General features: G+C 40.9%; 1 protein-coding gene across 3 annotated transcripts in view; it reads right to left on the reverse strand.

The window, feature by feature from the left end:
* Nucleotides 1–884: 884 nt before the first annotated feature.
* MAP2K3 (mitogen-activated protein kinase kinase 3) overlaps nucleotides 885–27,746 on the reverse strand; it is an 82,990-nt gene continuing 56,128 nt past the window's right edge. For 2 of the 3 annotated variants that reach the window (XM_074281270.1, XM_074281271.1), the window contains exons 4-12: nucleotides 21,854–21,967; nucleotides 21,303–21,422; nucleotides 19,968–20,084; nucleotides 19,267–19,318; nucleotides 12,149–12,276; nucleotides 10,601–10,678; nucleotides 7,150–7,289; nucleotides 6,187–6,231; nucleotides 885–3,846 (exon numbers count right to left, since the gene is read on the reverse strand). In XM_074281270.1, the coding sequence (XP_074137371.1) occupies nucleotides 6,204–6,231; nucleotides 7,150–7,289; nucleotides 10,601–10,678; nucleotides 12,149–12,276; nucleotides 19,267–19,318; nucleotides 19,968–20,084; nucleotides 21,303–21,422; nucleotides 21,854–21,967 (777 nt within the window). In that variant the 3' untranslated portion in view covers nucleotides 885–3,846; nucleotides 6,187–6,203. Of the gene's footprint in view, nucleotides 3,847–6,186; nucleotides 6,232–6,610; nucleotides 6,612–7,149; nucleotides 7,290–10,600; nucleotides 10,679–12,148; nucleotides 12,277–19,266; nucleotides 19,319–19,967; nucleotides 20,085–21,302; nucleotides 21,423–21,853; nucleotides 21,968–27,746 lie in introns of all 3 variants that reach the window. The other variant, XM_074281272.1, reaches the window with a different exon arrangement.

Raw genomic sequence — 27,746 nt, forward strand, 5'->3', positions numbered from 1 at the left:
AAGTTGTTTTTCCTATATAAAATGGAAGGAGGGCAGGTGGAACAAAATGGGTTATCATCAATCTTTTTCCAATTCTACATCTATGAACACCTGAAACAATCAAAAGTCCTAGGAGTAAATCTCCTCTCTGACACTTAACCAGCTGTGTGGCCCTGGGCTATTTCCACATCTGTAAAAGAGGGATGAGGCCTTAGGTCACACCCTGAAGTCATGAAGACCTGAGTTCAGATCCAGCCTGATACTTACTGTGTGAGCCTGGGCAAAAACCTGTTCCCTCATCTGTAACACGAGCAACCCCCTCCAGTGTCTTTGCCAAGAAAGCCGCAAATGAGGTTACCATGAATTGGACAGGATTTTACAAGAACAAAAGAGAAAAAATCTTTGCATTGCTTAACTTCCAAGTGTGTTGTGAGGGAGGCCCACTGGAAACTTTTATGACATCTCTCCTGAAGCTCTAAACCACCTAACTTCCAAATCGGAATCCACATCCCCAGAAAAACATTGCTCCCCAGTGAAACTCACCTAGGAAATATGGAGGGGAGGAAGGGATTATCGAGAACTATGACAACATCTCTAAAATAAAAAGACTGGACTATCTGGTCACAAAGGTCACTTTCAGTTCCAACATCCTATGTTCTTATATTTTCCTCCTCACATTATTAACCCCCTTGGAAGGAATGACACTAAGGGGAATCACTCAGATGGTTTTTCTAAATAAGTATAAGTATCCATATATATGTATGTATATGTATATATGTATGTATGTATGTATGTATGTATAAAACTGCCCTAGAAGAATGCAGTTTTTTTGTGATAACCTCCCCCCCAAAAAAAAAGAAACATTTATCAATTATAGTGGTTTAAGATATATGCTCACACGTGACTTTATTTTTTTTTTTTTACTTTTTATTGAAAACAGCAACCAGGTTCCAACTCAGGGACTGGTGGAACAGAAACCAAGACAGTGGGATGGCCCTACCTCTTTATTGGAACAGATATTTTCCAAATTCTGCTTCATATATATATATATGTATATATATAAATTTTTTTCTCCCTCAATTTTTTCTTTAAAAAAGATTTTTTTGAACAATCCCCAAAGTAAATCATCCCTTGGAAGAACACATCCCTTGGAAGTCAAAGGCACCATTTCCACCACCATCCACAGGACAGGAGCTGTATGTTAATGGGTAGGAACTCACCTGCCCCTTACTCCTCTTTGAACAGAGGCCTTGGGGGGCTCAGTGATGTCCCCATCTACCCCCATAGCTACCAATAGTTAGCCAGACATTTTGATAAAGCAATGCCTTGTAACTGGGTGAGCTAACACCCGCTGGGGAGGAGGGAAGAGTGAAAGGCATCTAATCCATGCAAGAAAAAATAGCCAAACCCTCAAAGCAAGAGAAAAACAAAACTTAAGATAAATTAAAAAAATTAACTCAAAACAACCAAGCAAGTTAACGTTTACGACCAAACTTCACACCCTAGTGTAGGCAGATATTAGCAGGATATCCACACATATTTCAAAGAATCATGATGGTTTGCACATTTACTCTTTTTTTCTTGGGGGAAAGGGGAAGGAGGGAAGAATATAAACCATTCCCAGAACCACTGGAAACATTCAAAATTCCCCATGCAGCTCAGATAGTGAAACTCCCACAACTGCAACAACTATAACTACATTTCTTTCCAACGAATCATTTGAAAACCCCTCTGGATTATACAATCCTTAGATGCAAGGTGACCCCCCCATACCACCTTTGAACAGAGGGCACAGAGCTTCAGCTTAAACTGGGGAGGAGGGAGAGGAAGGGAAAGCTCTCCCTCCAAGGATAGGGAGGTCATTGGTACAGAGATAGGAGTTGCTATACCTTATAAGTGATAGGTATCAGGAGGAATATAGATTTCTCCAAAGCTGAGAGAAAGAAACAGAGGAAGAAAGGGAGAGAGGCTTGTGACAAGACCTGTTGGAATTGAACCTATTTGTTGGACAGCAGGTCTAAGGAGCCTGCGGCATTCCATCCCCACACTGAGGTAAGCATCCTAAATCTTTTGAACTAACGTGTAAACATTAGCTTCTTGACCAAGCCGGCTTTACGGCATCCATACCATACTTCTCTCCATCTCTATCCCCAGCAGCTTCAAAAACAGCTGGACACTTCCTCAAAGAAAATAACTGGTCCTAAAGTTTATTTCCACACCCATTCACTCTTCTTGAAAATTATAGATAATCTGGAACAATTTTGGCTGGACAGACGGCCCCTCTGGGAGCAGATAACTCCTTCTGCTCCTTCTCACCCCCAAGGGAAGTTCCCAGCAGAAAAATGAGGAAGGGCTTATGTAAGAGGTTGTCCCTAAACTAATCCTTGAAGGAAGGCTGGGGGTTTCTAAGAGATGGAGGGAAGGAGGGAAAGGGTCTTCTAGGCAGGAGGTGCAGCCTGGGCAAAGACCCAGGATAGGGGATGGGACCAACCCTCTGGTATTCACAGTAATCAGGTGTGACCCCAGAGCCCATTTCCCTAGGAGGGAGGACTATGTCATCAGATTAAAACAAGGAAACAGTTTTTTAAAAGTTCATTATCTATAGATATAAAAAAATATACGACCTAAGTTTTGCCTACCCTATACAATTTACTGTTTATATAGGCTCATAACACTCTTGGGTTGTCAGGAGGACAAAAAAAAAGGACCTGATCTGATCCCCAAGGCTAGTATAGAAGAGATGGTTTGGGAGTGGGTTTTGGAGCAGCTTAGCAGGTCACTGAGTCCATGAGGGGACTTGCAGAGCCTCTTAGAGCCTGGCACCTTGGGGAACAGGAGGAAGGCCAAATTCTCACTTCTCACACCCACTGCTTCCGTGACATATCCACACACTCAAGCCCTAGAAAAGGAGGTGTACTGGGCTGGAAACAAGAGGGAAAGGGACAATGACATCAACCGGTCATCGAGGCTGACATACTGTCTTTCTCACCTAGTATTAAGCTTCCTATTACTACCAGGACAAGCTTCTTCCCATAGCTTTATTCAAAGGCTACTTGGCCAATGCCATCCCACCACCCATCCCCAGTAGCTCAAAGCTCTCCCTCCAAGGACAGGGACTCCAGAGTCTAAAAAAAATGGAGGGTATTGGTACAGACATAGGAGCTTCTATACCTTATGGATGAGAGGTATCAGGAGGAGGATAGGTTCCTCCAAGGCTGAGAGAAAGAAAGAGATTTGGGGGAAGTAATGAATAAATGACTGAGCAAAAAAAATTACAGAGCTGGTAGTCCAGAAAGTCTCTCTACTCAAAACATCAGGCAGCTCTGCTTAGTAGGTCAGTTTTCTTGGCACTTGGGACAAATGGCACATTGCAAGACCTGCTGGAACTACCCTCCTGCCTTCAGAACCACCATCACCCCAACATCTTTAACTCTTCAGGCCCAGTTCCTGGCTAAGCAAAGGACTGGTTTCTCAGCCCTCGGGGGTCGTGCTTATGAGAGTCTCGCCAGTGAAGAAATTCCACGTGCCCAATGTCCCATGGGCTTCCGTGGAAGCAACGGCCTGACATTGTTCTTGGCTTTGGATTTCCATGGTGCTGGCTAGGTAGCTCTTTTAGCTCAAAGGTACACAGGATGACACGAGATAAACTAACGCCGTGCTCCAGGTTGCAGGTGGACAGGGCTGGGGACTACGTGATCTGTGCAAACCACCGAGAACGCTGTTCCTCATTTCTTTCCAGGGAGAGGGGAAGAAGATTCTCCATAGAGCAATAATGTCCTTTCCCTATGAGTCCTCGCCCAGGATCTCCTTCACAAAGGCGGCGATGTCTGTCTCTTTGGTTTTGTGCAAAGTGAAGAAAGGATGCTCCTGTCAGAGAGAAAACAAAAGCCAGGCTGGGTCATCACAAACGGCACAGGGTGAGGTGCTGGCCCTATTCTCTCTCCCTGAATGACTGCCTCCAAATCCTGCCACCCTTCATGAGGCTTCCTCAGAGACTCCACCAAGGATGGCTCCCCTTGCTGATGGCTCGCTGCCCTTCTAATCTGTAACCCACATTTAACAAGGACATCACTACTGAGAAACAGTGTGGGGCAAAACCTGATCTTGAGGTCCAAAAGACTCAGATTCAATCCCACTTCTGATACGTATTGTGAGACTCTAGGCAACTTTCTTCATCTTTCAGAGTTCCTGGCAACTCCCCCCAAACCCTAAGTTTCAGAGAAGGTACTGATGGGGAGAGGGAGGTTTCTTCACCCTATGTCAATGAAAGCAAAGATCTAGACCCTATCCTGTGTTTTTATTATGCTAGAAGAGCATGGATATGAAGTCAATGCCTAAGACTACGGTGGGGAAGCCTCATCAGCAAACTGTGGTTAATAAATAATCCTTGCACTGTACAGGGTGTTGCAAGGTGTTCCATCTCCTACCTGCCTCTGGAGACTGGACCTCCATGTCTGGAATACTTCCCCCTTCTGCCCTACCTCTACCTCTTAGTGTCCTTCAAAGCCGAGTTTGTTAGTACTTTTTACAAGAACCCTTTCCTGGTCTCCACTATCATCCAAATTATTTTGTATTTATTTGTATGTGTATGGATATGCATGCATGTACATGTGTGTATGTGTGTGTGTGTGTGTGTGTGTGTGTGTGTGTGTGTGTGTGTGTAAGTCCTGATTACTTAACTAGAGTGTAAGACCCATGAAGGCAGGTATACTCCCCAGACAGATGCTAACTAAATTTAAACTAACAAAGCAGGACTTGTCCCTTGTCAGATGTCTGAGTAACTGCTACTCCTCTCTGCCTGTATGTCCCTCCCTCTGGCCAACACAGGGGATCTCCCAGACCCTGGAGAAGCCCACAAGCCCTAAATGAAGCAGCAGCAGCTGATTCCAGTTCTAAGATCCCCCAAGTAAGACATGCTCTTTCTCCAGAGGCTGAGAGCCCGGTGGGACTGTCTCTGGCAGGCTCAGACTTATTTGATCTCAGAAAACCAAGACTGGCTGGCATCAGTGCCCATTTCTCTGTTGCTTTTGAGTTTCAAGTATCCCTTTCTCACAATAACTCTATAAAGAAAACTTAAGTACATTTCTCCCTGATTTATAATAAAAAATAAAACTGGGGCACAGAGATGTCAAATGACAATTATTTGGGGGAGGGGGTTAAGTAAGATCTGAATTCAAATTCTGCCTCTTAAGACTAGTCTTTTTTCCTATTCTGGGGCTATTTCTCTGAGAATGTCTGCAGATCCAAGTAAGTCCCTTTAGATCTTGTCCAGGCCAGAATTTCATCCCCTTGGGTTAAACAAGCTTTTCTTAGAAGGCAGGAGTTAATTCCCTGAGTGAGCTCTCCTTGCTATGGTTCCATCAATTCAAGGTCCCATGACTCACAAACTAATCTTTCACAGTGGGAAAAAGGCTGAGATCCACCATTTTCCAAGCTGCAATCACTTTAGAGTACAACTCCAATAGCATCATTCCAACTGTGCCAGCACTGACCACAGAAACAATGGCCCAATGAACAGTCCATCTCTGGTGCTGGTGCACCAAAAGGAGATCACATGGAGACTTTTCTATCCTGTGCCCAAAGCCAGAATTGACTCCAGCCCTGGTGCTGGCTCATGCCAGGAGGCAAACCCGGTAGCCAAACAATTGCTCTTGAGGTCCAGGCTGTGGTATATGAATTTTCCCCTAAGGCTTGTGTAAGTTCCACATGGACTTGAGGAAAGTCACTGAGTCACCAAGCATGCCTTTTCCTGTCCCAGACCACTTCCCCCCAGAGCTAATTAAAGTTTTGGGCTTTCCATGCCTGCTGATTTCCCACTGGCCAAAAGCCAGTTTTTCCCAAAGGTATGCCCTGATTTCTACAGCTAAGAACTTCATCAAAAGAAACCCCCTCTTGATGTGGAAGGTGAAGAAATATACTTGGAAATGATGGTGAAAGAAAAACAAAAGAGATTGATAAAAAAATGTTTAAAGAAATCTGCTTACCAGCCCACGTTCTATACCACCCCCACCCTGGGCTAAATAATTCATTTAACGTGACTGGTAACACATTCTGAAGGGGCTGGTATTCTGGAATCTCCCTAACTGGATCCTGACCTGCCTCCCAGGCAGTCACAGCCTCTGACACCCAGAGTAATGCCATCTGGTGTGTTCTTTACACTTCCAAAGTATTGCTTTTGCATGGGGAAGTTGATTCTCCGACACTCACCATTAGCTGCAGGTAGCTCATTCGCTCTGCGGGATTCTCCTCAAGCTACAATGGAAAAGCAGAACAGACATGAACCTTCTGAGCAGAGAATGAAGAGCAAGAGATCATACATTCCTTCCCCAGCCCTTCACTGCCCGACCCTAGGAGCCCAGAGAGATTTTGAGGGCCAAGAGGGCAAGGAAGAACTGGTATATAAAGCAAGATTTAAACAAGCTATTTCAAACTCCAAGTCTAGTGTCTTTTTCACTATGCCAACAGTTCTTCCATTTCATGGTGTGAAAATCCCTTGGAGGTCCATTCTTAAAACTCTTTAATAGCATCTTACGTAGTAAATCATTTCAGACTATATGAGTAGTTATTACTTTACCCTTTTCTGAAGGGGGTTTACAGAACAAAATAATATTGAGACCCACTGCACTGTTACACTACCTTAATAGAAATACAAATGTCCTTAAGGCAGAGGGTTTTAGGCTTAATTAATGGCAGGGTTTTAAGACAGGCTGGCTGATCATCTGCCTCCTGTACTGAGGCAGAGAATGGAGCAGGTAGGTGACCTCTAAGAGCCTTTCCAAGGGCTACCCATGAGGTTTCAATGAAAGTAGTTAGAAAGGAGACCTCTTTGCCCACTCTCCCCTTCAAGACCATCACCAGCTGAAGACCAATGTGTGGCTTAGATAAAACATGGCACCCACTTGCTGGAAAAGCATTACACACATGGCCAAAAGGCTCTGGAAATTTAGTCAACCCCATTGGGAAGGGGTAAAGACCTCTCTTTCTCCAGGAGAATAATTTTGCCTAAAACCTTAGCTCACAAAAAACCCCATTACCACCACCACCTCCACCATCACCATCACCATCACCATCACCATCACCATCACCATCACCATCACCATCACCATCGTCATCATCGTCGTCGTCATCATCATCATCATCATCATCATCATCACGGGGAAAAAAACTCACCATTGGGCTGTGAAGTCCACAAACTCAGGAGAGAAGCGGTCGGCAGGGAGCTGGGGAGAAGGCTCTTCTACCACCTGTTTCAGCTGCTGGAATGGGGTCCCCCATGACTCATATGGAAACCGAAGAATGGCCATCTCAATCTGTAGCCCAGGGAATAAGACCATTAACTTTCATTAACCACTTCCCCTCATCCTTCCACAATCCCACACAGACTATATACCCTCACCAGTCCTGAACCCATGAGAAGAGACAAGGTCAAAATGTTGGTACCATTCTACTGGACAACAAGAGAAAAACTTAGGCACTCAAACCCAGACAGCCAAAGCAGAAGAGAAGCTCCGGTTCTCCATTTCTCTCTTAACTACATTCGGTCTAATGGCCTGGACTCACAGGGCCAGATTCTCCTGCTGGCACTTATAGCTAAGCTGGTAATTATTCTTTCTACAGTAGGGGGTAACTCTCTCATCCCAAGAAGGGAGATCTCCAGAAATGGAGTTTCACATACAGAAATACCACACAGACAGATCCCTGGCCACAACAGGGCTTATCTAACCCAAACTTATGGGATACATACAGAAAGTCTAGAGACAATAAGCTCGACTTGAGATGAAAATCAGAGGGCAGGAAGAAAGATGGGGAACTTGGTCATCAAGCTAGTGAAGTACATCAAGGAGTGTCTGGTCAAAGCAAATTTTATCTGGGAACTAGGATTTTTAAAGTTGCTTAGTCCTTTTTACACCAGGTTTAATACTCCAACAGGTTGAACAGACGGAAAGGGTAGGTATTTTAATCTGTTCTGTTAAGAATCTTCACCCCCAAGAGAGGGAGGCGAGACTTTAGATTTGATGATTGGGGTTTTTTCCTCCCCAGTCCTGATATAATCCCATAATCTATGATCACATGATCCATACTCATATTCACTACATGCCATACAGAGACACATGAAATAGATTATTTTCAAATAGTGTATTGAATTATTTTTTTAAACTTAAGAAACAACAGCGTCTTCATTAAGTGAAGGTCATCTGTGTCAAAGGACAAATGTTCATTCATTTGAAAACAGCAAATTGTCCTTAGACCTTGCTAGAAGATCAGGAGTATGAAAGCCAGAGACTTTAAAATTCAACCTCAGCTGTTCCTGAAAGGCACAAGTGAATAAAGGGCTCAAGAGATTGTAGTTCAAATAAATGATTAGAACTGGAAATAAAAGGGTAAACATGTTCTTAATTAGTGAATTTCCAATTCCTCATTGATATCAGCTCAAACTCCATGTTTAAAAAGGCACACATGTGCTTATAATTTATGCAGTTCTAGAACTATAACATGTAATTATATGTCTATATATGCACAGACATTACATATACACATATATCTATATGCACATATATAAATTTGCATGCATCTCTTTCAGAAAATGAAACCTAATTTATTCAGATATGCTATTCTGGAAATGGAGCTTGTTCCACATACTAAGGTGAAGTCTGCCTCTGCAGAGGCTGAACCAGACAATTGGTTTGCTCAGAAATCAATAGCGTAAACAAGCAAAATATCATAACTGCTCAAAAGCACATAGTAGGTGCTCAGTAAATGCTGACTAATCCAAGAAGGTACTGGAGAAACTGAATATTTCTGCAGTCAACAAAAGCTTGCTTATCAACACACGCTATCTCTGCACCTAACACTGCAATCATTTGTTCTGTCAGAACAACAAAGGGGATGGACTATCTCTAAGGTTCCCTTTTAACACTCAATCCTAAACCTTATGGGCACAGTACTTCTTTCAAGGAAAGAGACATTTTCCCCTTTTAGAGCATCCCAAATAAGCGTGATTATGGTCCCTTGCCTTTCTCCCTCACTCAGGCTGGTGATCACGAGCATCTGCTGGGAGGGGTGGGGGAGAGTACGGACTAAGGCATATATTTGCATTTGAGAAAACCTAGAAACATCCTCAGAAGCAGCCACGGGAGGGCAGCCTTACGTAGTGCTTTCCCTGTTCCACAATAGGAACCAGCTGGGCTTCCTACAAGGCAATGGGGTTGGCCTGGACCTTCAGAGACCAATGTTAAGGCACTTCCTGTACTAGAGAAGGGAGGAGTGGAAGGTGCCAATGAGCTCACTGTTTTGGACTGAAAGCAGAATCATGAGGGTGGAGAAATTTTGGAGAACTTGGCCGGAAGGCAGGAAAACTTTGGGGGAGATGGGGATCCTAGGAAACAATGCCAGGGAAGGGTTTGGGGGAAATCCACTGGACAAATAAAACATCAGCTTGAAATGCCCTGGGGAGAAGCACAAACTCATTCCCTCTTTCTTAGCCCCACAAAGTAGGGGAAAGGGGAAGTGAGTCAATGCCAAAGGCCTGAGAATCTCCCTAAATGCCATATTAATTAATGCATGCCCAGAATTTCCCTTAACAACAGTGCACCACCTAAATTCTATTTTTAAACACAAAGAAACGCCCAAGTTATCATAAGCTGGCAAAAAGTCCTCCCCAAACAACATTGGTGTGAGAGAATTCAGGAGTCCAGCAATCAGAGCCATCCCTAACGTTCAAAATTGGGCTATCATCCCCACACATCTGCTGTAAAAGCAGGAGGGGGCTGGAAGTTAGATTTCAAAGGGGCCTCAGAGATGTAAACCGACCCTCTCATTTTACAGGAAAATAGACAAAAAGTAGTGATTTGTACGAGCTCCAGTGCCCAAGGTCTCGGAGGGCAACAAGCCGCAGAGTCAGCATTTGAATCTATGTCTTCATTCAATTGCATTTATTTCCACTACATGGTACCATGTCCTATACTGGTGACACAGGACAGTGACTCAGAAGATGTGGAGGTTGGGGGGAAGAAATAGTTCCTAAAAACTACTAAAAAAAGATCTAAGGGCCAAACACACAACTACCCCATAAAACCTTCCACTGAGGAAAAACTCCCTCGGTGCTTGTACGGGCTCCCATCCTACCGAGTATAGCTGCTGTGATTTCAGAAGTCTGTCCTCAGTATTCATTTTAACTTGGTCTCTCTTATTTAAAATTCATAGATTTAAAGCTAGAAGGGACCTCACACTTAGTCACTCACTCATCCCCATTTTGTAGATAAGGACAGTTGAGGCCCAAAGAAGTTAAAGGGACTTGATTAATTTCATACAAGGTTAGCTTAAAAAAGCAGGTTTTGAATCCAAGTCCTTTGATTATATTTCTGTACCACGTTGCCTCCTCTACACTTTCTCTGGCTCCCACATTTTCAGCCCCATTCCCACACCTTCCTGCCCCTGACATATACACCTGACATAACCAATCACTGATTTCCCATGTGCACATTGAAGTTTTTTCACTTGATTTCTGGAGGGATGATAGAGACTGGGGGAACGCCCAAAGTTTTCCTCCTTCCCCTCCCTCCCTCAGCCCCAGATGATCCACAAGAGGCAGCTTCGGCCAGGGACACGTTCTATTCTTTACCATAGTGATTCCCAGGCTCCAGACATCTGACTTGACATTGTAGCCTTTTTGGTTCAGCTCCGGGTTGATTCTCTCTGGCTGTAAGAGTGAGGAGTAAGAAATTAAGGTAGTTCATTGTGCTTAAGATGCCCCCAAAAGGATTAATATTGCACGGTTTATCCAAAGACAAAACACCCAGTAGACTGAGGATACAGTCTGCAATAGCATCTCTGAAGTTCAAGGGTGGAGAGAAGAACAGAGGAAGCTGGGGACCAACTCTGAAAATAGCTTTTCAATAACAATAGTTGGCATTATACAGCTCTTTACAGTTTGCAAAGCACTTTACCAGAAATACCTCATTTAATCATCAAGGAGACCCTGGAAGTAGGTGCTAATATCCATTTTAAAAGATTCAAGGAGGTTCATTCTACTTACTCAAAGAATCAAACCTGAGACCTGACAGGAAACTCAAGAGATTCTGGAGTCTGATACCCTCATTTTACAGAGAAAACTTTGGTCCACATTATGTGGTGAAGTTCCCTTTCCATTATTCCATGCTGCTTCCCTTGTATCCCCCTCCCTCCACTATGATCTAAAATTCTCAGTTTGCCAGGAACAGCTATCCTAGTGGACAGAAAACTGTCCCACATTTTTACATGGCCTTCCTTGTTGATAAGAACTTCACATCTAACAGGAACCAGAAAGAGAAATAGAAACATGGTCAAAAATTTTAAAAGGGGAAGAAGAAAAAGTCAGGGAAAGAAATAGGCTTTTCAGATGATTATCTGCCCCACATTTCCTAGTGGGTATTTATTTAAAAAAAAAAAAAAATTTGTTTATACTCAGGAGATAGTAGGAAAGTGTCAGCATTTGGTGCCAATAAAAATATCATTCTCACAGTGAAGAATCATGCAGTTTGTACTGTTTGGATTTAGCAAGTTTCATTCAGCTATGGCAATGAAGGAAATCAGAGGCATGGATAATACCAAAGAGTGGATAATCCAAAATTTTTTCTTACTTAGTTTTGTGATAAAAAATTTTCCTTGCACTCCCCCCCAATTTTCATTCCTAATTATGTTTTAGCTTGGCTAATGTGCCGTCCCTGAAAAGACACAAGCTTCAAAGGGATGAAGGAAACTAGATGCCCTTTTGGTAAAAAGTGGGAAGAGGATCTAATGTTAAAAATTAGCTGTGGGCAATCCTCCCAGCAAATAACCTACATGCAGAAATTTCCAATTTAACGTCTCATCTTTTAGGGCTTTTTTCAGAAGCTTTGTCTCTGAGGTGGCCAGGCAGTTTAGACCAAGGTCCCAGGACCCAAGAGTGTCAGAATTAGAATGAACAACCGAGAAAAAGGAAACCCACAATCCACAGCATGGTGCTTTTACTGGTTCAGTAGGTTTCACTATCTCCATTTAACAGATATGAAAATGATTTAACTCAGAGCCTTATATCTGGTCCCACGGTACTGTTTTTATCAGCAGAAGCTTGTCATGGGAGGCCACTATCCTGTTCTGAGAAAGGTGAGAAAACTAAGCTTTCCTTCTGATCTAGACATGCCCCACTTACCGCCATATAGGGTTTGCAACCAGCATCCATGGTTTTGGCAACTGAATCCACCAAGTAGCCACTGATTCCAAAGTCGCACATTTTTACGTGGCCTTCCTTGTTGATAAGAACATTGGATGGCTTGACATCTAACAGAAGCCAGGAAGGAAAACAGAAATATGGTCAAAACTTTTAAAAGGGGAAGAAGAAAAAGTCAGGGAAAGAAAAAGGCTTTCCATATGATTATCTGCCCCAGATCACACAGTTAGTGACAGAGTCAGAACTAAAACCCACATTTCCTTTTTCCCAGATAGATTGCTGCTATGACACAGGGCTAGACCACACTTAATTTCAAGTCTGAGTGACACATTTTAAAAGGGACCTTGGCAAACATGAGTATGTGCAGAAGAGTGTTCAGAATTATATCTTATACAGGACAATTAATGAAAATGAAATGGTGTACCCCAAAGAAGATAACACTTATTTAGTAAGCAATGTGAATGGCCTAGTTCTGGAGTAAGGAATTTTCATTTTCCTGAGTTCATATCTGGTCTCAGACACTTACTAGCTGTGTGACTCCAAGGCAAATCACTTAGCCCTATTTGTCTCAATTTCCTTATCGGTAAAATGAGCTGGAAAAGGAAATGGCAAACCACTCTGCCAAGAAAATCCCAAATAGGGCCACTAAGATTTATAAAGAGTCGTGATCCCTTTGGGCAATTCAGTGATATCAGGAACTTTTGAAGAGGACACTCTCCCTGCCAATTTTGGATGACTTCTCCAGGTCCACTCTCAAGACACCACTTCTGAACCTCAGTCTCAAATCCACCCTATGATAAAACCTCATTTTAGAATTCAATGAACAAGCATTTCATGTGACTGACACTGAGTTAGACAATCAGTGAACAGTTACCAAGCATTTATGAAGCACCTACCAGATGCCAGGTATTATACCTAAGAACTACAAACACAATGAAAGACAGTTCCTGTCTTCAAGGAAATCACATTCAAATAGGGATAACAAGCTACAGAGAGAAAACATACTAGATAATCTCAAAAGGTACTTGAAGTTGGGGGGACTGGAAATGAGGTCCTAGAGAAGGTGAAATTTGAACTAAGGAAAAATAAGACAAAAGTAATAAAAGCATTGTAGGCATAAAAGGCAGTGAGTGCAAAAAATAGGAGATGGAGGAGTATATTCAAAGAACCCACAAGTAGCTCAGTATGCTAAAGTACATATAGTACAATGAAGGAAATAACATATTAAAAAAAAAAAAAAAAAAAAAAAAAAAGATTGGAAAGATAGGAAGAAGTCAGGTGGTAGGGAACTTTAATTTTGATCCCAAAGGTAAAAGGGAGCCACTGAAAGCTACTGAGAAAAGGGGAAATAGGGAAGGAAGAAAAAAAGAGGTACAAGGAGATCTGCCCTGAAATTACATCACTGTCCTTATCATATCAGAGCACCTCCTGCTAAGAGAGGTGTATGTATTTTGTAAAATACATACATATTTTGTAAATGTATTTTGTAAAAGTGGCTTAGAAGGAAGAGAGATCAATTAGCCTAAAATGACTATGGGCAGTCATATTATTCTACTCTAGATGCAACAAAGAGGAGGTTAAGGCCTATTACTGTAGGCCTTAACATCAAAAGTGACATTTATATAACACTTTAAGGTTTGGGGAACAATCACATTTTAACCTGGTTGGGCCACACCAGAAGACAGTGATATAATTTCAGGGCTGATTTCTTGTACCTTTCTTCCTTCCCTCTCTCTCCATGAGTCTCTTGAGTGTGTCTGACACCTTGCTGCCTCGTTTCACAGAAAGGAAACTGAGGACCAAGAAAGGGAAATGGCTTGTTCCACAATCAGTAGCTGGTTAAGCATGAGGGTCAGTATTCAAATTCAGGTTCTCTGACTTTAAATCCAATGCTTTTTCCACTTTATTTAATCTAATCCCTGTGTCTTAGAGGGGAAGAAACTCAAGCCTATCAAAAAAAATGAAGTCTCACTCAAGATGGCACAGCTAGTGACAGACAGGACTAAGCCATCCTGACTCCCAATAGCTTTTCCGTCATCCATAGTAAAATAAAGATTATGTCAGATATGGGGCACAACTCTCTTGCCAGAACCACTTTGTTCTGGTAGCATCGGTGCCCAATGCATAGTAAATTCTTTAAAATGCTTAATTAACTAAAGAAGTTGGCATTAACTTCTCTAAATAGGTTTATATATTGGGAACATAAATACATTCCAAATTCTTTCCCCATCCACTGAAAAGACAAATAACATGATATTAATTATACATGTGAAATCATGCAAAATATATTTCCACCTTTAGTCATATCACACAAACACAAACAGCAAAACAAATAGTGAGACAACTAAATTTCATTCTGTGCTCAGATTTCATCAGTTCTTTCTCTGGAGGTAAATAGTATTTTTCATCATGAGTCTTTGTAATTGTCTTGAATCATTATATTAATCAGAGTAACCAAGTCTTTCAGAGCTGATCATATGTAACAGCAATGTTGTTACATAATAATGCATTATGTAATGGTATGTATTATGATCTTGTTCTGCTCATTTCACTTTGCATCACTTCATATGGGTTTCCCCATGTCATTCTGAAATCATCCCCTTTGTCATTTCTTACAGTACAGTATCTTAGAGAGGAAGAAATTCAAGCTCATCAAAAGAAATGAAGGTTCACAAGCATCCTCTCCATTTCCAATTCTTTGTCACCACAAGAAGAATTGCTATAAATATTTTTGTACATAAACATTTTTGTACTATTCCTTTTTCTTTAAGTCTCTTTGGGATGCAGACCTAGTAGTGGTATAGCTAGCTGGCCCAAAGCATATGGAATTTTATAGCCTTTTGGGAACAGTTCCAAAGTGTTCTCCAGAATGGGTTGGACCAGTTCACAATTCCATCAAGAATTCATCAATGTACCTAATTTCCCTCATCCCTTCCAGTATTTGTCATTTCTGATAGACGAGGTGATACTTCAGGGTTGTTTTGATTTGTATTTCTCTAATCAATAGTAATTTTGAGCATTTTTTTCATAATTAGTTTTGATTTCTTCTTCTGAAAACTGCTGTTCACATCCCTTGACAACTGATCAATCAAGGAATAGCTCTCTTTTTTATAAATTTGACTCAGTGGCCAATATATTTAAGAGGTCTTTATCAAAAAAAATTTATCGTAAAATTTTTTGATATTATTTCACTGTCTATGGTACCTTTTGACAACATGTAGTTTCCCTTTATCTCTTTAACTGGAGTTAAGTGACTTACCCAAGGTCACACAGTTAATAAGGATTTAATTAACACATTTGAACTCAAGTCTTCCTGACTCCAGGGGTCAACATTCTACCCATTGTGACATCTAACTGCCTCCCTGATTATCTCTTTTAACAAGACTTATTTTTGCTTTTGCTTTGTCTGAGATGATGATTGCTACTCTGGCCTTTTTTTTTAACTTCAGCTGAAACATAATAGAGTCTGTTCTATTTTAACTCTGTGTGTTTACTTCAAGTGTGTCTCTTGTAAACATAATGTGGATTCTTGTTTCTAATCCTATTTTCTTCTGTTTATTCTCCTCTTTTTATCCTGTACCTCCTCAAAAGACTATTTTGCTCTGACCACTGCCTCCCTTAATTTGGCCTCTCTTTTTATCATTTCCCTCCCCTCTTCTTTTACTTCCTTCCCTTCCTATTGCCTTGTTGGGAAAGATAAACTTCTATACACAACTCTGTGTGTATATGTATATATATATATACACATATATATATACACACAGAGTTGTGAATAGAAGTCTAGATAGACAGATAGATATAGATAGATATGTATATATATACACACATATACTTATGCACATATTTTCTCCCTCTCTGAACCTATTCTGATGAGCTTGAGAGTCAAGCACTGCCCACCTCATTCCCATTTTCTATTGTAAAAACTTCCTTGTGTATCTCTTTTATGTGAGATAATTTTTTCCACTTCCCCTTCTCTCAGTGCATCTTTCTCACCCCTTTATTTTTTTTAGGGGAGGGGGGAGGACATAATCCCTACCCAATCAATTCACACCCATTCCCTTTGCCTAAGTAGATTGATTCTGCTGTTGTTGTTATTGTTCAGTCATTTCAGTTCTGTCCAACTCTTCATGACCCCATTTGGGGTTTTCTTGGCAGAGAAACTGGAGTAGTTTGCCATTTCCTTCTCCAAGAAGGTTCTAAATGGCCTAATGATGATCAAGTTCTTAGGAATTATATGTATCACTTTCCCAAATGGGAATGTAAACAGTTTTAATTTATTGTCTCATAATTTTTCATGTTTGCTTTTTTATTTTTCTTTCGAATCTTGTGTTAGAATGTCAAATTTTCTACTCAACTCTGATCTTTTCATAAGGAATGCTTAAAACTCCCCAATTTCATTAAATATCCATCTCCCACCCCAGAGATTTTCACCTATTTTGGGGGTATAGATTGCTCTTAATTGAAATCCTGGCTTCTTTGCCTTCAGGAATATAATATTCCAAGACTTTTGTTCCTTTTATGTACAAGCCACCTAATCTTGTATGATCCTGACTGTGCCTCTATGATATCTGAATTGTTTCTTGCTGCCTGAAGTATTTTCTCTTTGACCTGAGAACACTGGAATTTGATTAAAATATTCCTGGGAGTTTTGATTTGGGATTTCTTTCAATAGGTGATTAGTGGATTCTTTCCATCTCTATTTTATCTTCTAGATCTGAGATACTGAGGTGGTTTTCCTGGCTAACTTCTCAAAATATGATGTCAAGACTCTTTTTTTGATAATGGTTCAGTTAGTCCAATAATTCTTAAGTTATAAATCCTCAATCTATTTTCTAGGTCAGCTCATTTCTGGTAAGACATTTCACCTATCTCAATTTTTTTCATTTTTCAAAATTTTGTTTTACTGGCTCTTGAGATATCTCATGGAGTCATTGCCCAATTCTAATTTTTGTGCCTCTTTTTCCATTTTCCCAATTCTATTTTTAAGGTGTTATCTTTTTTGTGCCTCTTTCACACAGAATTTATTAATTCTCTCTTCATAATTTTTTTGCATTAATCTTATTTCTTTTCTAAATTTTTCCTCTACTGCACATAGCTTTTTTTAACTTTTCCAATAATTCTTGTTGGGCTTGTGTCCAATCAATATTTTTCTAAGTCTTTGATTATAGGTATTTTCACAATGTAGTCTTTTGAATTTGTGTTTTGGTCTTCCCTGTCATCACAGTAGTTTTTTATGATCAAGTTCTTTTTCTATTGTTTGCTCATTTTTTCTACTCCATTTCTTGACTTTAAACTTTGTTAGAGTTGGGCTCTGATCACTTGGAGATGGGAAGCACTATCCCAAGCACCAGGCTTTTTTTGTGCTGCTGTTTTAGAGCTAATTCAGAGTATCTGCAAGTTTTTAGTGCTTCCAAATCTGGGGAGAGATTTGGTCACTACTCTCTAGTATATGCTCTGATCATTACCCAGGAAGAGCTCTTGCTCCTCTTCAGCCACAAATACCTACTGTATGCGAGGCATTGGAGGAGTACAAGAACAAAAGGGAAATAGTTCCCACCTTCAATGAGCTTCACACTCTACCTGGGGCTCCACATGTAGACAGGTAAAGATGTCTAATGTTCCTCTTGCTTCCTAAACTGTCACCAGGTCCTCTGTTCCCCTGCAACTACAAGTGCTGTGTTCCTTTCTGCCTTGAAAATGTAATCAGGGTCATTGCTCCCTTATGACTGAATGATCACAAGCTCTCCTCTCCATCCTGGAACTGCAACGCAGAACTGTGTATAAGCAAGAGTTGCAAACAGTGCCAGCTACTTCCAGTGCCAACAAAGGATCCCCTGTAATCTTCTGAACAAAATGCCCCACACACACACACACCCCTCTGGGCTGAGCGTTCCCAAAAACTGCTACTGTCACAGTTACCTCCAAAGCCTGCTACTGATCTATGTGCACTCCAGGTTGACCCTCCACCCCAGTATTACAGACCTCTCCTGCAGATCTCCTGAATTGTCTTAAGTTGGAAGAATATCTTACCCTGATCCTTCACTGGCTCTACTTCTCATAAATTTTATTTGAGAATTATTTTAAAGTTGTTTGAAGGATGTGTTTCAAGACAATTCCAATAGACTTGTAATGAAAAGTGCCAATCATATCCAGAGAGAGAACTATGAAAACTGAATGTGGATCCTTTTTTTGTTATTTGCTTGCTTGATTTTTTTTTTTCCTTTCTCATGTTTTTTCCCCTTTTGATCTGATTTTTCTTGTGTAGCATGAATATGGAAATAGGTTTAGAGGAATTGCAAATGTTTATCCTATATTGGATTGCTTGCTGTCTTGGAAAGGGGAGAGGGAGGGAGAGAGGGAGAAAAATATGGAACACAGGATTTTACAAAGGTAAATGTTGAAAACTATCTTTGCATGTATTTGGAAAAATAAAATGCTATTAAAAAAAAAAATCACTTGTGAACAGAGTTAAGTGTCACACAGTTAGGAAGTTATAAGTGTCTGAGATCACATTTGAACTCGGGTCCTCCTGACTTCAGGGCTGGTGCTCTATCCTTTGCACCACCTAGCTGTCCCTCTAAATACATTTCTAAAACACTTACAGATTTACATAGCACTTTTCCTAAAACACTCTATGAAGTGTATAATCCAAGAATTATTCTTCATATTTTATGAATAAGGAAACTGAGTTCCATGGCTTAACAAGTTAGCCAATGTCAGAGCTAGGATTTGAATCCAAGTCTCCAGACTCTTAAGTCCAACATTTATTACACACACACCACCCTTCCTCCACTGGTAACAACAGAATGGTACCACATTCCAAGTGGGCTTTCCTCTTTGTCTTCTGGCACTCTTGGGTCCTGGCCAAGATAATACAAGGAAACAAATGGAGCTCAATAAAACATTGCCTCCCTGCCTAGAAGAGTATCCACTTCCTAAATCCCCCTAACTCCAGAGACTCTGAAGATTCAAAAGAATTGGCACAAGGAAGGGAAACACCTATCTCCCTGAATCATCCAGAGAGTTCATTCCATATTGCAGAATGATGGATGAATGAATGAGTGAATTAATGAATGATTCAAAACAAAGGTAGCACTTACCTCTGTGAATCACAGACAGTTTACTATGTAAATGCTCCAGAGCTCGAACAATCTTGGAATGTCATGAGGAAAGAAAAGAGGAAGGAAGAGAGAGAGGAGTTATTCAAGCATAAAAAGGCTTACTAGGTTACTTAAAGGGGAAGAGGGGCAATTCCACATTTTTTTATTTAAAGGGGAAAGAAAAAAGTGCCTCTGCTCAGCATCTACAGGTGGCAGCTCAGCAGTCAAGTTCAAACAAGGCATTGGGCAATTCTGAGCCTAAAATAATGGGAACATAGAGTGAAAGTGAGCTGGAAAATTACAGTGAAGGAGGTCAGGAATGCATTTGCTTTAAAACTGTAAAGCATCCCAATTGCAAATCCCCAACATCCCAAGGTGCTAGGACTACCATGTCACTCATAAACACATCTCCCCCTCGAAGAAGACTCTAATCCAAGAGCCAAGGAATTCATAAGAACCATGGATGACTAAGAAATTGACCAGTCTATCGGCTTAGGAGGCTGTGTCAAGCACATCCAGGTCTTCCTTGTGACTGAATGAGCGACCACAAGCTCTCCTATTCCCAGGCTAGGATCCTCATTTCAAAGTTATTTCTTGATAGGATTCTTGTGTTATGATGGCAAGCACCATTTCCTTGTTCGTCCCCCATCCTTTCAGCACCCGAAATTCAAAAGGGTAAAGAGAACAACTCGGCCACTTACAGACACTGCTATTTCGCCTAAAATATCCTCTGGTATGGTCATCTCCTTCTCCAGGACCTTCTTATAAAATTTGTCCAAGGAGGTGTCCATCAGTTCCATACAGATCCATACATCACCCTGGTGGCAGCAGAGAATAAGGAAATCAACAGGAAAACCTTAATATTCCCTTCCCACTCCCAGCATCCCTCCACTCCCAGCTCAATGTTAGGGTAGCTTTACTAAGCCAAAGGTCTGGCAGAAATGGCCATTGTTTCCAAGAAAAGAGAAAAGAGAGAACTGGATTACAAATTATAAAGCCTTGGATTCAAATTCCACCTCAAACACTTAGTAGCCATGTGATCCTGGGCCTCTCTGTAGCCCAAGCTTTCTTGTGTATAAAGTGAGAGTATTGAATTCAATGACTCTATGATCCTTTCCAACTCTAAATCCATTAACTTATAACCCAAGAGGAGTTACTATGGGATTTTATTCAATGATTATATCACAGCCTAATCAAGCTGTCCACTGGATCTGGTCACAATGGAAGACATACATCATATATGATATTATGCGTGCATGTATATAGGCGTACATCATATTTATATTTCACACACACACAAACACACATTTTGTTTGTACATAGTTGTTTACATGTTGTATATCCTCATCAAATTGTGAACTCCTACTGATGCTAAGTGACATGAGCAGATCCAGGAGATCATTGTACACAGCAACAGCAGGATTATACAATAATCAATTCTGATGGACATGGCTCTTCTCAACAATGAGATGATTCAGGCCAGTAACACTGACCTTGTGATGGAAAAAGCCATTTACACCCAGAGAGAGGACTGTGGGAACTGAGTGTGTTTCACAACATAGCATTTTTACTTCTTTTGTTGATTGCTTGCATTTTATTTTCTTTCTTATTTTTCTTCCTTTTTGATCAGATTTTTCTTATGCAGCAAGATAATTGTATAAATATATATGCCTATATTCGATCTACATATATTTTACCATGTTTAACATATATTGGATTACTTGCCATCTAGAAAAAGAAGTGGGGGGAGGGAAGGGGGGAAATTGGAACACAAGGTTTTGCAAGAATCAATGTTGAAAAATTATTCTTGCATATGTTTTGAAAATAAAAAGCTTCATTAAAAAAAAAATTGTGAATTTCTTGGAAGCAGGAACTATTTTTGCCTTTCCCCAGCACTTAACAAATGTTTGTTGACTTAACTTGAGTTTCTGTTCCTCTGAAATTCCATTCATCCCCATGCTTCATCCATCCATATTAGCATGGGGGAAACCCGTAGTTTAATCACATCTGTCTTCACCTCTCCCCTGCCTTGTTACCTCTCTGAAAAGGGCCCCATAGAAGGTGACAGTATAGAAGCAGTCAACAGTCCTCATGGAGATATCCAGATCCATGAGAAGCCTCTTCTGTTCCTGAGTGTTCACAGTCGCTCGGATCCTCTGGGGAAGGAAATAACCTCTGAGTAAATCCTATTATTGGAGTCCATTGCACATCCTCTTAATGAGATAGGGTATGGGAGAAAGCCTGGCCACTGGCACTGTCAGATAGCTGTGATTATCAGTGGAAAGAAATACAATCTCCTCTGAAAGCCATCCATAGGAGAGAGCTGTAAACTCTTTGACCAGATGAGCCCATCTCATCCAACCCATGAACAGAGAACTTCTTGAAGTTCTTTTCAGACCTGTAAGTCTTTTCAAGACTAAGATGCCATTTTCCTACTATTTTTCAATATGAAAACCCTTCTTTCAGAACATTCCACCCTCTGGGCAAGGTTCATCTCAGAGCAGTAATAATCGGTGCCAGGTCAGGCAACAGGTCTTAATGCTCATACATCACCCACATCATCTGACTCTGGGGCTCCATTTATTACCTTGACAGCCATGATGGTTCCACTCTGGGCGTGTCGAACTTTCTCCACTACTCCGTAGGCACCCCGACCCAACTCTGATATGGAAACTAAATCATCAGCTGCCACTTCAAAGTTCTTGAGGGACAGAAAAGAGAAAATTGGTAAGGGTCCAATGTCTGAACAATGCCCTCATCCCCGAGGGATACATACGTCGTTCTCAGCTCTCTCTCCCCTCATCAAGAGCCACCATCAGGCTATAATATATATATATATATATATATATTATATATACACATATATAACATAGGAGAACTTTAGCAGCTTAACCTTCTGTGGACACAGCCAAAACCCTTACATGACCTCAGGGAGCCAATTGGACCTTATCCCCTTCACAAATGTCCAGACATTATCCTTGGGCTGAGAGAAAAGTCCTTGTAACCCCTGGGAAATCAATGAGCTGGCAATCTAGTTGGTCTCATTAACTCTACCCTGCCCACAGCATGTGCTATCATGCAGACAGAAAAAGGTTCAGGAATTTTTAAGTGATAATGAGTCAGATGACTCTATAATAAGGAAGCACCATGACTGTTTACTCCAAACTACCTGTGTGTTAACCACCAATCATCCAGATTTAACACATTCCAAGGATATTTTGTGTGTGAGTGTGTAAGTGTATGTGTGTGTGTGTGTGTGTGTGTGTGTATTTTTGCCCCAGAACTTAGTACAGGTGCTTAATAAATGCTTAATAAACTAGGTGTTAATAAATGTTTACTGAAAGAACTAAAAAAAAAAAAAAAAAAAAAAAGGCAGAGAGAGAGAGACTGGTTTGCCACTTGCCAACAATTGCCAACAATTTTCACACTGTCAATGGAACTATCAGGGATAGGAAAGAACAGTGAGGGTGAGGAGCTGGAGCAGCCCCTGCTAGGAGAAGGAGAGGGGGAATCCCCCTTGCATTCACTAGACATTATTCCCACTCATTCCACTGAGGGAGAAGTCTGAGTATTAGCAGCCACCAGCCTGGACTAGGGCTTAATTGTTGTCAGGTGAATGTGACTGGGGAAAAACTGAAGCAACACTCTCTCACCGCTGAAATTTCCTCCTCTCAAATTAAACATGTAGCAGCAAACTGACAGTCTCAAGAAAAAGTTTGGTCTGTAAGTTTTTCTTTTGTTCTTAGAAATTTAAAAAAAAAAAAATCACTCAATGCTAAGTTCATTTGAATGGGGTTTTATAACCGAATGAGAACTACTGATTCAAAGGACCTCAGAATACCAGGAAACCTCTCAAATACCTAGATATCTCATTTGTGTCACCTCATAAAACTTCCTTCTCACATCCTGGAGGCAACAAAATGCTCAGATACTGAAGGACCCCTCTTGGCCCTTTAAACTTTATCTACTAGCAGCCCTAGGAAACTGTATGTACATGTAAGTTATACCCAATGTTTGGTGCTTATTCTAGCATGAAGGTCAAAACAATGGCTTTTAAAAAATGTGATTCTCAATTAAAAAAAAAAAAAAAAAAAAAAAAAAAAGATTTTTAATGCTGAAGCTCACAAAAAAATTTTAAAAAATAAAGTGTTGGGTATAGGAGCAACTACAGCATCAACTCTGGAGTCAAAAGAACCAGAGTACAAATTCAGCTTCAGATACTTCCTAGATGTGTGATCCTGGGTAAGTCACTTAACCTTGATTGCCTTCCCCCAAAATAAATAAAAAATAAATTGTTGGGTATGCATCTTAGAGGTTTTTTAAAAGGCTACTGTCCTGTTCCAGTCAAATTCATTCTAAATCTGGTTTTATTTACATATCTTAGAAAAAATAGCTGATTCGTTTTACAAATGAGGAAACTGAGGTCAAGAGAGCAGCTTGCCTAAGATCACCCAGAAAGTAAGTGGCAAATCCAGAACTCCAGTACAGATCCTTTGACCCCAAACCCAGTGCTCTTTGCACAATTCTGGTCTCTTCCCCATACTAGATCTGTGGCTCACAGGAAGAAAAGGTTAAGCTTTCTGAAGAGGCCAGAAGCTTAATGATCTGACCCTCCTATAATGAGGAGAAAAAATTAAGAAAAGAGTTTAAATATAATAAGCTTTTAACCTGTTCCCTTTATTAAGATTTCTCTCTAAAGCCAATTTTCTAACAGACTATCAAAGCCACGATTAGAAATTGTTTTACTTTTGGCAAGCAACATTTAACCTGGTGAAGGAACTAGCAGACAATGTAACCATAATGAATGTGTGTATCTGTCTCTCTCAGTCTGTGTCTTTCTGTGTGAATGTGTGTTTCTCTCTGTGTGTGCATCTATTTTTCAGTCTTTGTCTTTATGTCTCTCTCTCCCCCCATATGTGTGTGTGTTTCTCTCTCAGTTTGCATCTCTGTCTCTCTGTGTGACTATGTGCATCTCTCAGTCTCTACTCTGTCTTTATCTCTGTCTTGTGTGTACCGTGTCTCTAATTCTCTGTCTCTCTTAGTCTATCTCTATGTCTGTCTCTCGGTGTGCATGTGCTTATCTGTGTGTGTAGGTATCTCTCAGCTTGTGTCTCTGTGTCTCTCTCCCCTATCTGTGTATGTGTCTCTCTCTCTGTCTTTATCTCTCTCAGTCTATGTCTCTGTGTCTGTCTCTGTCTCTTGGTCTCTCTGTTTCTATCTCCTCAGTCTCTCTCTCCCTCCCTTTATCCTTCTCCCCCTCTCTCCTTCCCCCTATCCTCTCTCTCTCTCTTCCTTCCTCCATCTCTCTCTCCCTCCCTTCCTCTCTCTCTGTCTCTTTCCCTCCCTCCCCCTCTTTCTTTCCCTCTTTTTTTCTCTCCCTTCCTCCCTCTCTTTTTCTCTCCCCGCTTCCCTCTCTCCCTTTCCTTACCTTTCCCCCTCTCTCCCTCTTTTCCTTCCTCTTCCCCCCCTTTCCCTCTCCTTCCCTCCCTTCTCCTTCCCTCTTTCCCTCTCTCTCTTTCTCCCTCTTTTCTCTGTCTCCCTTCTTCCTTCCCCCATCCCTTCCTTTTTCCCTCCCTCCTCTCTCCCTTCCCCGCTCTCTCTATGTCTCTATCCCTGTCTCTCTCTCTCCTTCCCACTATTTCTTTCCCTCTCTCTCTCCCTCCTCCTCTCACTCATTTTCTCTCTCTCTTTCTTCACCTCTCTCTCTCTGTCTCTCTCTCTCTGTCTCTGTCTCTGTCTCTCTCTCTCTCTCTCTCTCTCTCTCACACACACACACATATATTTGCCTATTGTCTCTGCCATTAAAATGCCAGCTTCCTAAGGGGAGAGATCTTGTTTTTGCCTTTCTTTCTATCTCCCACACTTAGCATGGTGCCTGACACATTGTAAGTACTTAATAACTGCTTGCTCGTGTTAATGAAAGGGAAAAGCATGAAGTAACACTACAGGAGAACAGGTAGGAGAACACAGTGGATAGAGTGCCAAGTTTAGATTCATCTTCTTCAGCTCAAAGCTCACCACAGACACCTATTAGCTGGCTGACCTTGGACAAGTCATTTCACCCTGTTTGCCTCAGTTTCCTCGTCTGTAAAATGAGCTGGAGAAGAAAATGGCCAACCACTGCAGTATTGCCAAAAAAATCCCAAATAGGGTCACAAAGTATCTGACAAGACTGAACAAAAACAAACACTGGGAGTAGGCTGGAGCCAGACTGGAGGGCTTTAACCATCATGTAAGAAGCTTGTGTTCTAATCCTAGATGCAATAAAGAATCATGCAAGATTTCTGAGGAGCGATGTCACAGCCAGCTCTGCTTTAGGAATGTCAGTTTGGCAGACATGGGGGAAATGGCTATTTGGTACAAACACTCAAAATGCTAATTAGAAATAATTTTTACCTTCTTTGCATTGGAAAAAACTGGAATATGAAAGAAGGGGGCCAGCCTGAGTGAGTAGCTCAGAAGTGCTGGATGAGCTCAGAAGATTACACATACTTTTGGCCAAAGCAAGCAAGGCAGGCCTGTGCCCCCAAGTGACAGCTGCAAAAGGCTGCACATGCACACACATGAACTAACAGAGACCTAGGTATAGACACTCAACTTTGCACAGAGGAAATGGACCCTTCCAGCAGGCTTTCTTTAGTTAAAAAAAAAAAAATTACTAAGTCTACTTCTGCAAAGCAGTTACAGGAAGGTAGTTTTTCTATGTTTCTTACGGAGATAAGCCATACTATGAGTGAACTCCATTGGTGTATGTTAGCCCCACCCAGGAAACATCCAGTGTGGCAAGGGAGTGATCACAGCTTCAGGAAGAAGCCCAGGTCCCAGTGGTTCACATTACTCTACTGTCTACTCAGCAAGCAAGCTAAGGAAAAGGGGCTCTGGCTTCCCCCAGAATGTATGACTTTCAAGGGTAGTTTTTCATGTTTTGTTTTTTGTTTTTTGTTTTTTGCTAAGGCAATTGGGGTTAAGTGACTTGCTTAGGGTCACACAGCTAAGTTGTGTTAAATGTCTGAGGTCAAATTTGAACTCAGGTCCTCCTGACTTCAAGGCTGGTGCTCTATCCACCATGCCACCTAGCTGCCCCTAAAGGTAGTTTTTCAACATAGTAAAGAAAAAAATTGGGGGGGGGGAGCAGCTAGGTGGCGCAGTGGATAGAGCACCAGCTCAGGTGTCTGGTCTCAGACACTTAACACTTCCTAGCTGTGTGACCCTGGCAAGTCACTTAACCCCAGCCTCAGAAAAAAAAAAAAAAAAAAGAAAAAAAGAAAGAAAGAAAAAAGAAAAAAAATTTTTAAAGACTTAACTCAGATCAACTCAGGAATCAGCCACAATTCCAGGAAACCTCTGGTAAAGTATACTATACACTTTATAATAGAGATTGTGATAGATAAGGGGTTCAAAATGAAACATTTTTTTTGAACAAGACAAATGTAAGAATTTGTTTTGCTTGATTATGCATATTTGTTACAAACTCTTTTTCTTTCTTTTTTGTTTCCTAATGGGAGATAGGAAAGATAGAAAATAGATATTTATTCATTGAAAAACTTAAATTTTTTTAAAGTGTGGTTTTGGTTTTGTTTTTCAAGTTCTGACTAATGTTTTATTTTGGGAATATCCAGTAGCCCCAGCCTGCCAAAACTTTAACAGAAAGTCAGCAGTTCCCTCCCCTAGCAGAGACATGGGCACTATCCTCCTACAAAAAGGATCCACTAATTCAGTTCTATCATTGGATCTCCCACATCTCAAGCTGCATGCATATACACACCTTCAGCTCCAATCCAATCTTTATTATCATCAACATTCTCTCATGAAATCAAGGATTCATAACTAGATTTCAAGGGAGGATCTATGAACTTGTACAGGGAAAAATTACATCTTCATTTCAATAGAATTGTTTTTTTTTTTAAATCCTATTTTATTTTACACATTTAAAAGAATTATTCTGAGAAAGGAGTCTGTAAGATTCAACAGACTGTCAAAGGGGTCAATGACACAAAAAAGTTTAAGAACCTTTTATAGGCTATAGGTGCACTGCTTTCAGGTGTAACAGAGCCTGGATAGCTAATTCTGTAGCTTGGGGGGGAGGAGGGGAAAGATTCAGAATATCACATTTTCAATCAAATTCTTGTCAGGTTAGGCAAATGCAGGGCCATACTCTGGGATACAAGTTCTATTATAATTCCTGGCACTTTTCTCTCAAGTCTCAGAAACCCCACTAGAAGGCTTCTGAGGAGAGCAGGAAAAGGAAACATATCTGCACCAAATACAACAGACAGACTTCCAGGATGCCAGACTGGTGAAGAGTTGCTAAGGTATCTTTCCAATGCTAACCCCAACGCTCCCAAAAGAATCTTATACAGAGTATAAACTACTGATAACAACAGCAACAGCTGACATTTATATAGTTCTTTAAGGTTTCCAAAGCACATACATTTCATTTGACCCTAAAATTCTTTGAAATAGATAGCAAAGATTATTAT

This window comes from Sminthopsis crassicaudata, chromosome 1, assembly GCF_048593235.1.
Source record: "Sminthopsis crassicaudata isolate SCR6 chromosome 1, ASM4859323v1, whole genome shotgun sequence".
Lineage (NCBI taxonomy): Eukaryota > Metazoa > Chordata > Mammalia > Dasyuromorphia > Dasyuridae > Sminthopsis > Sminthopsis crassicaudata.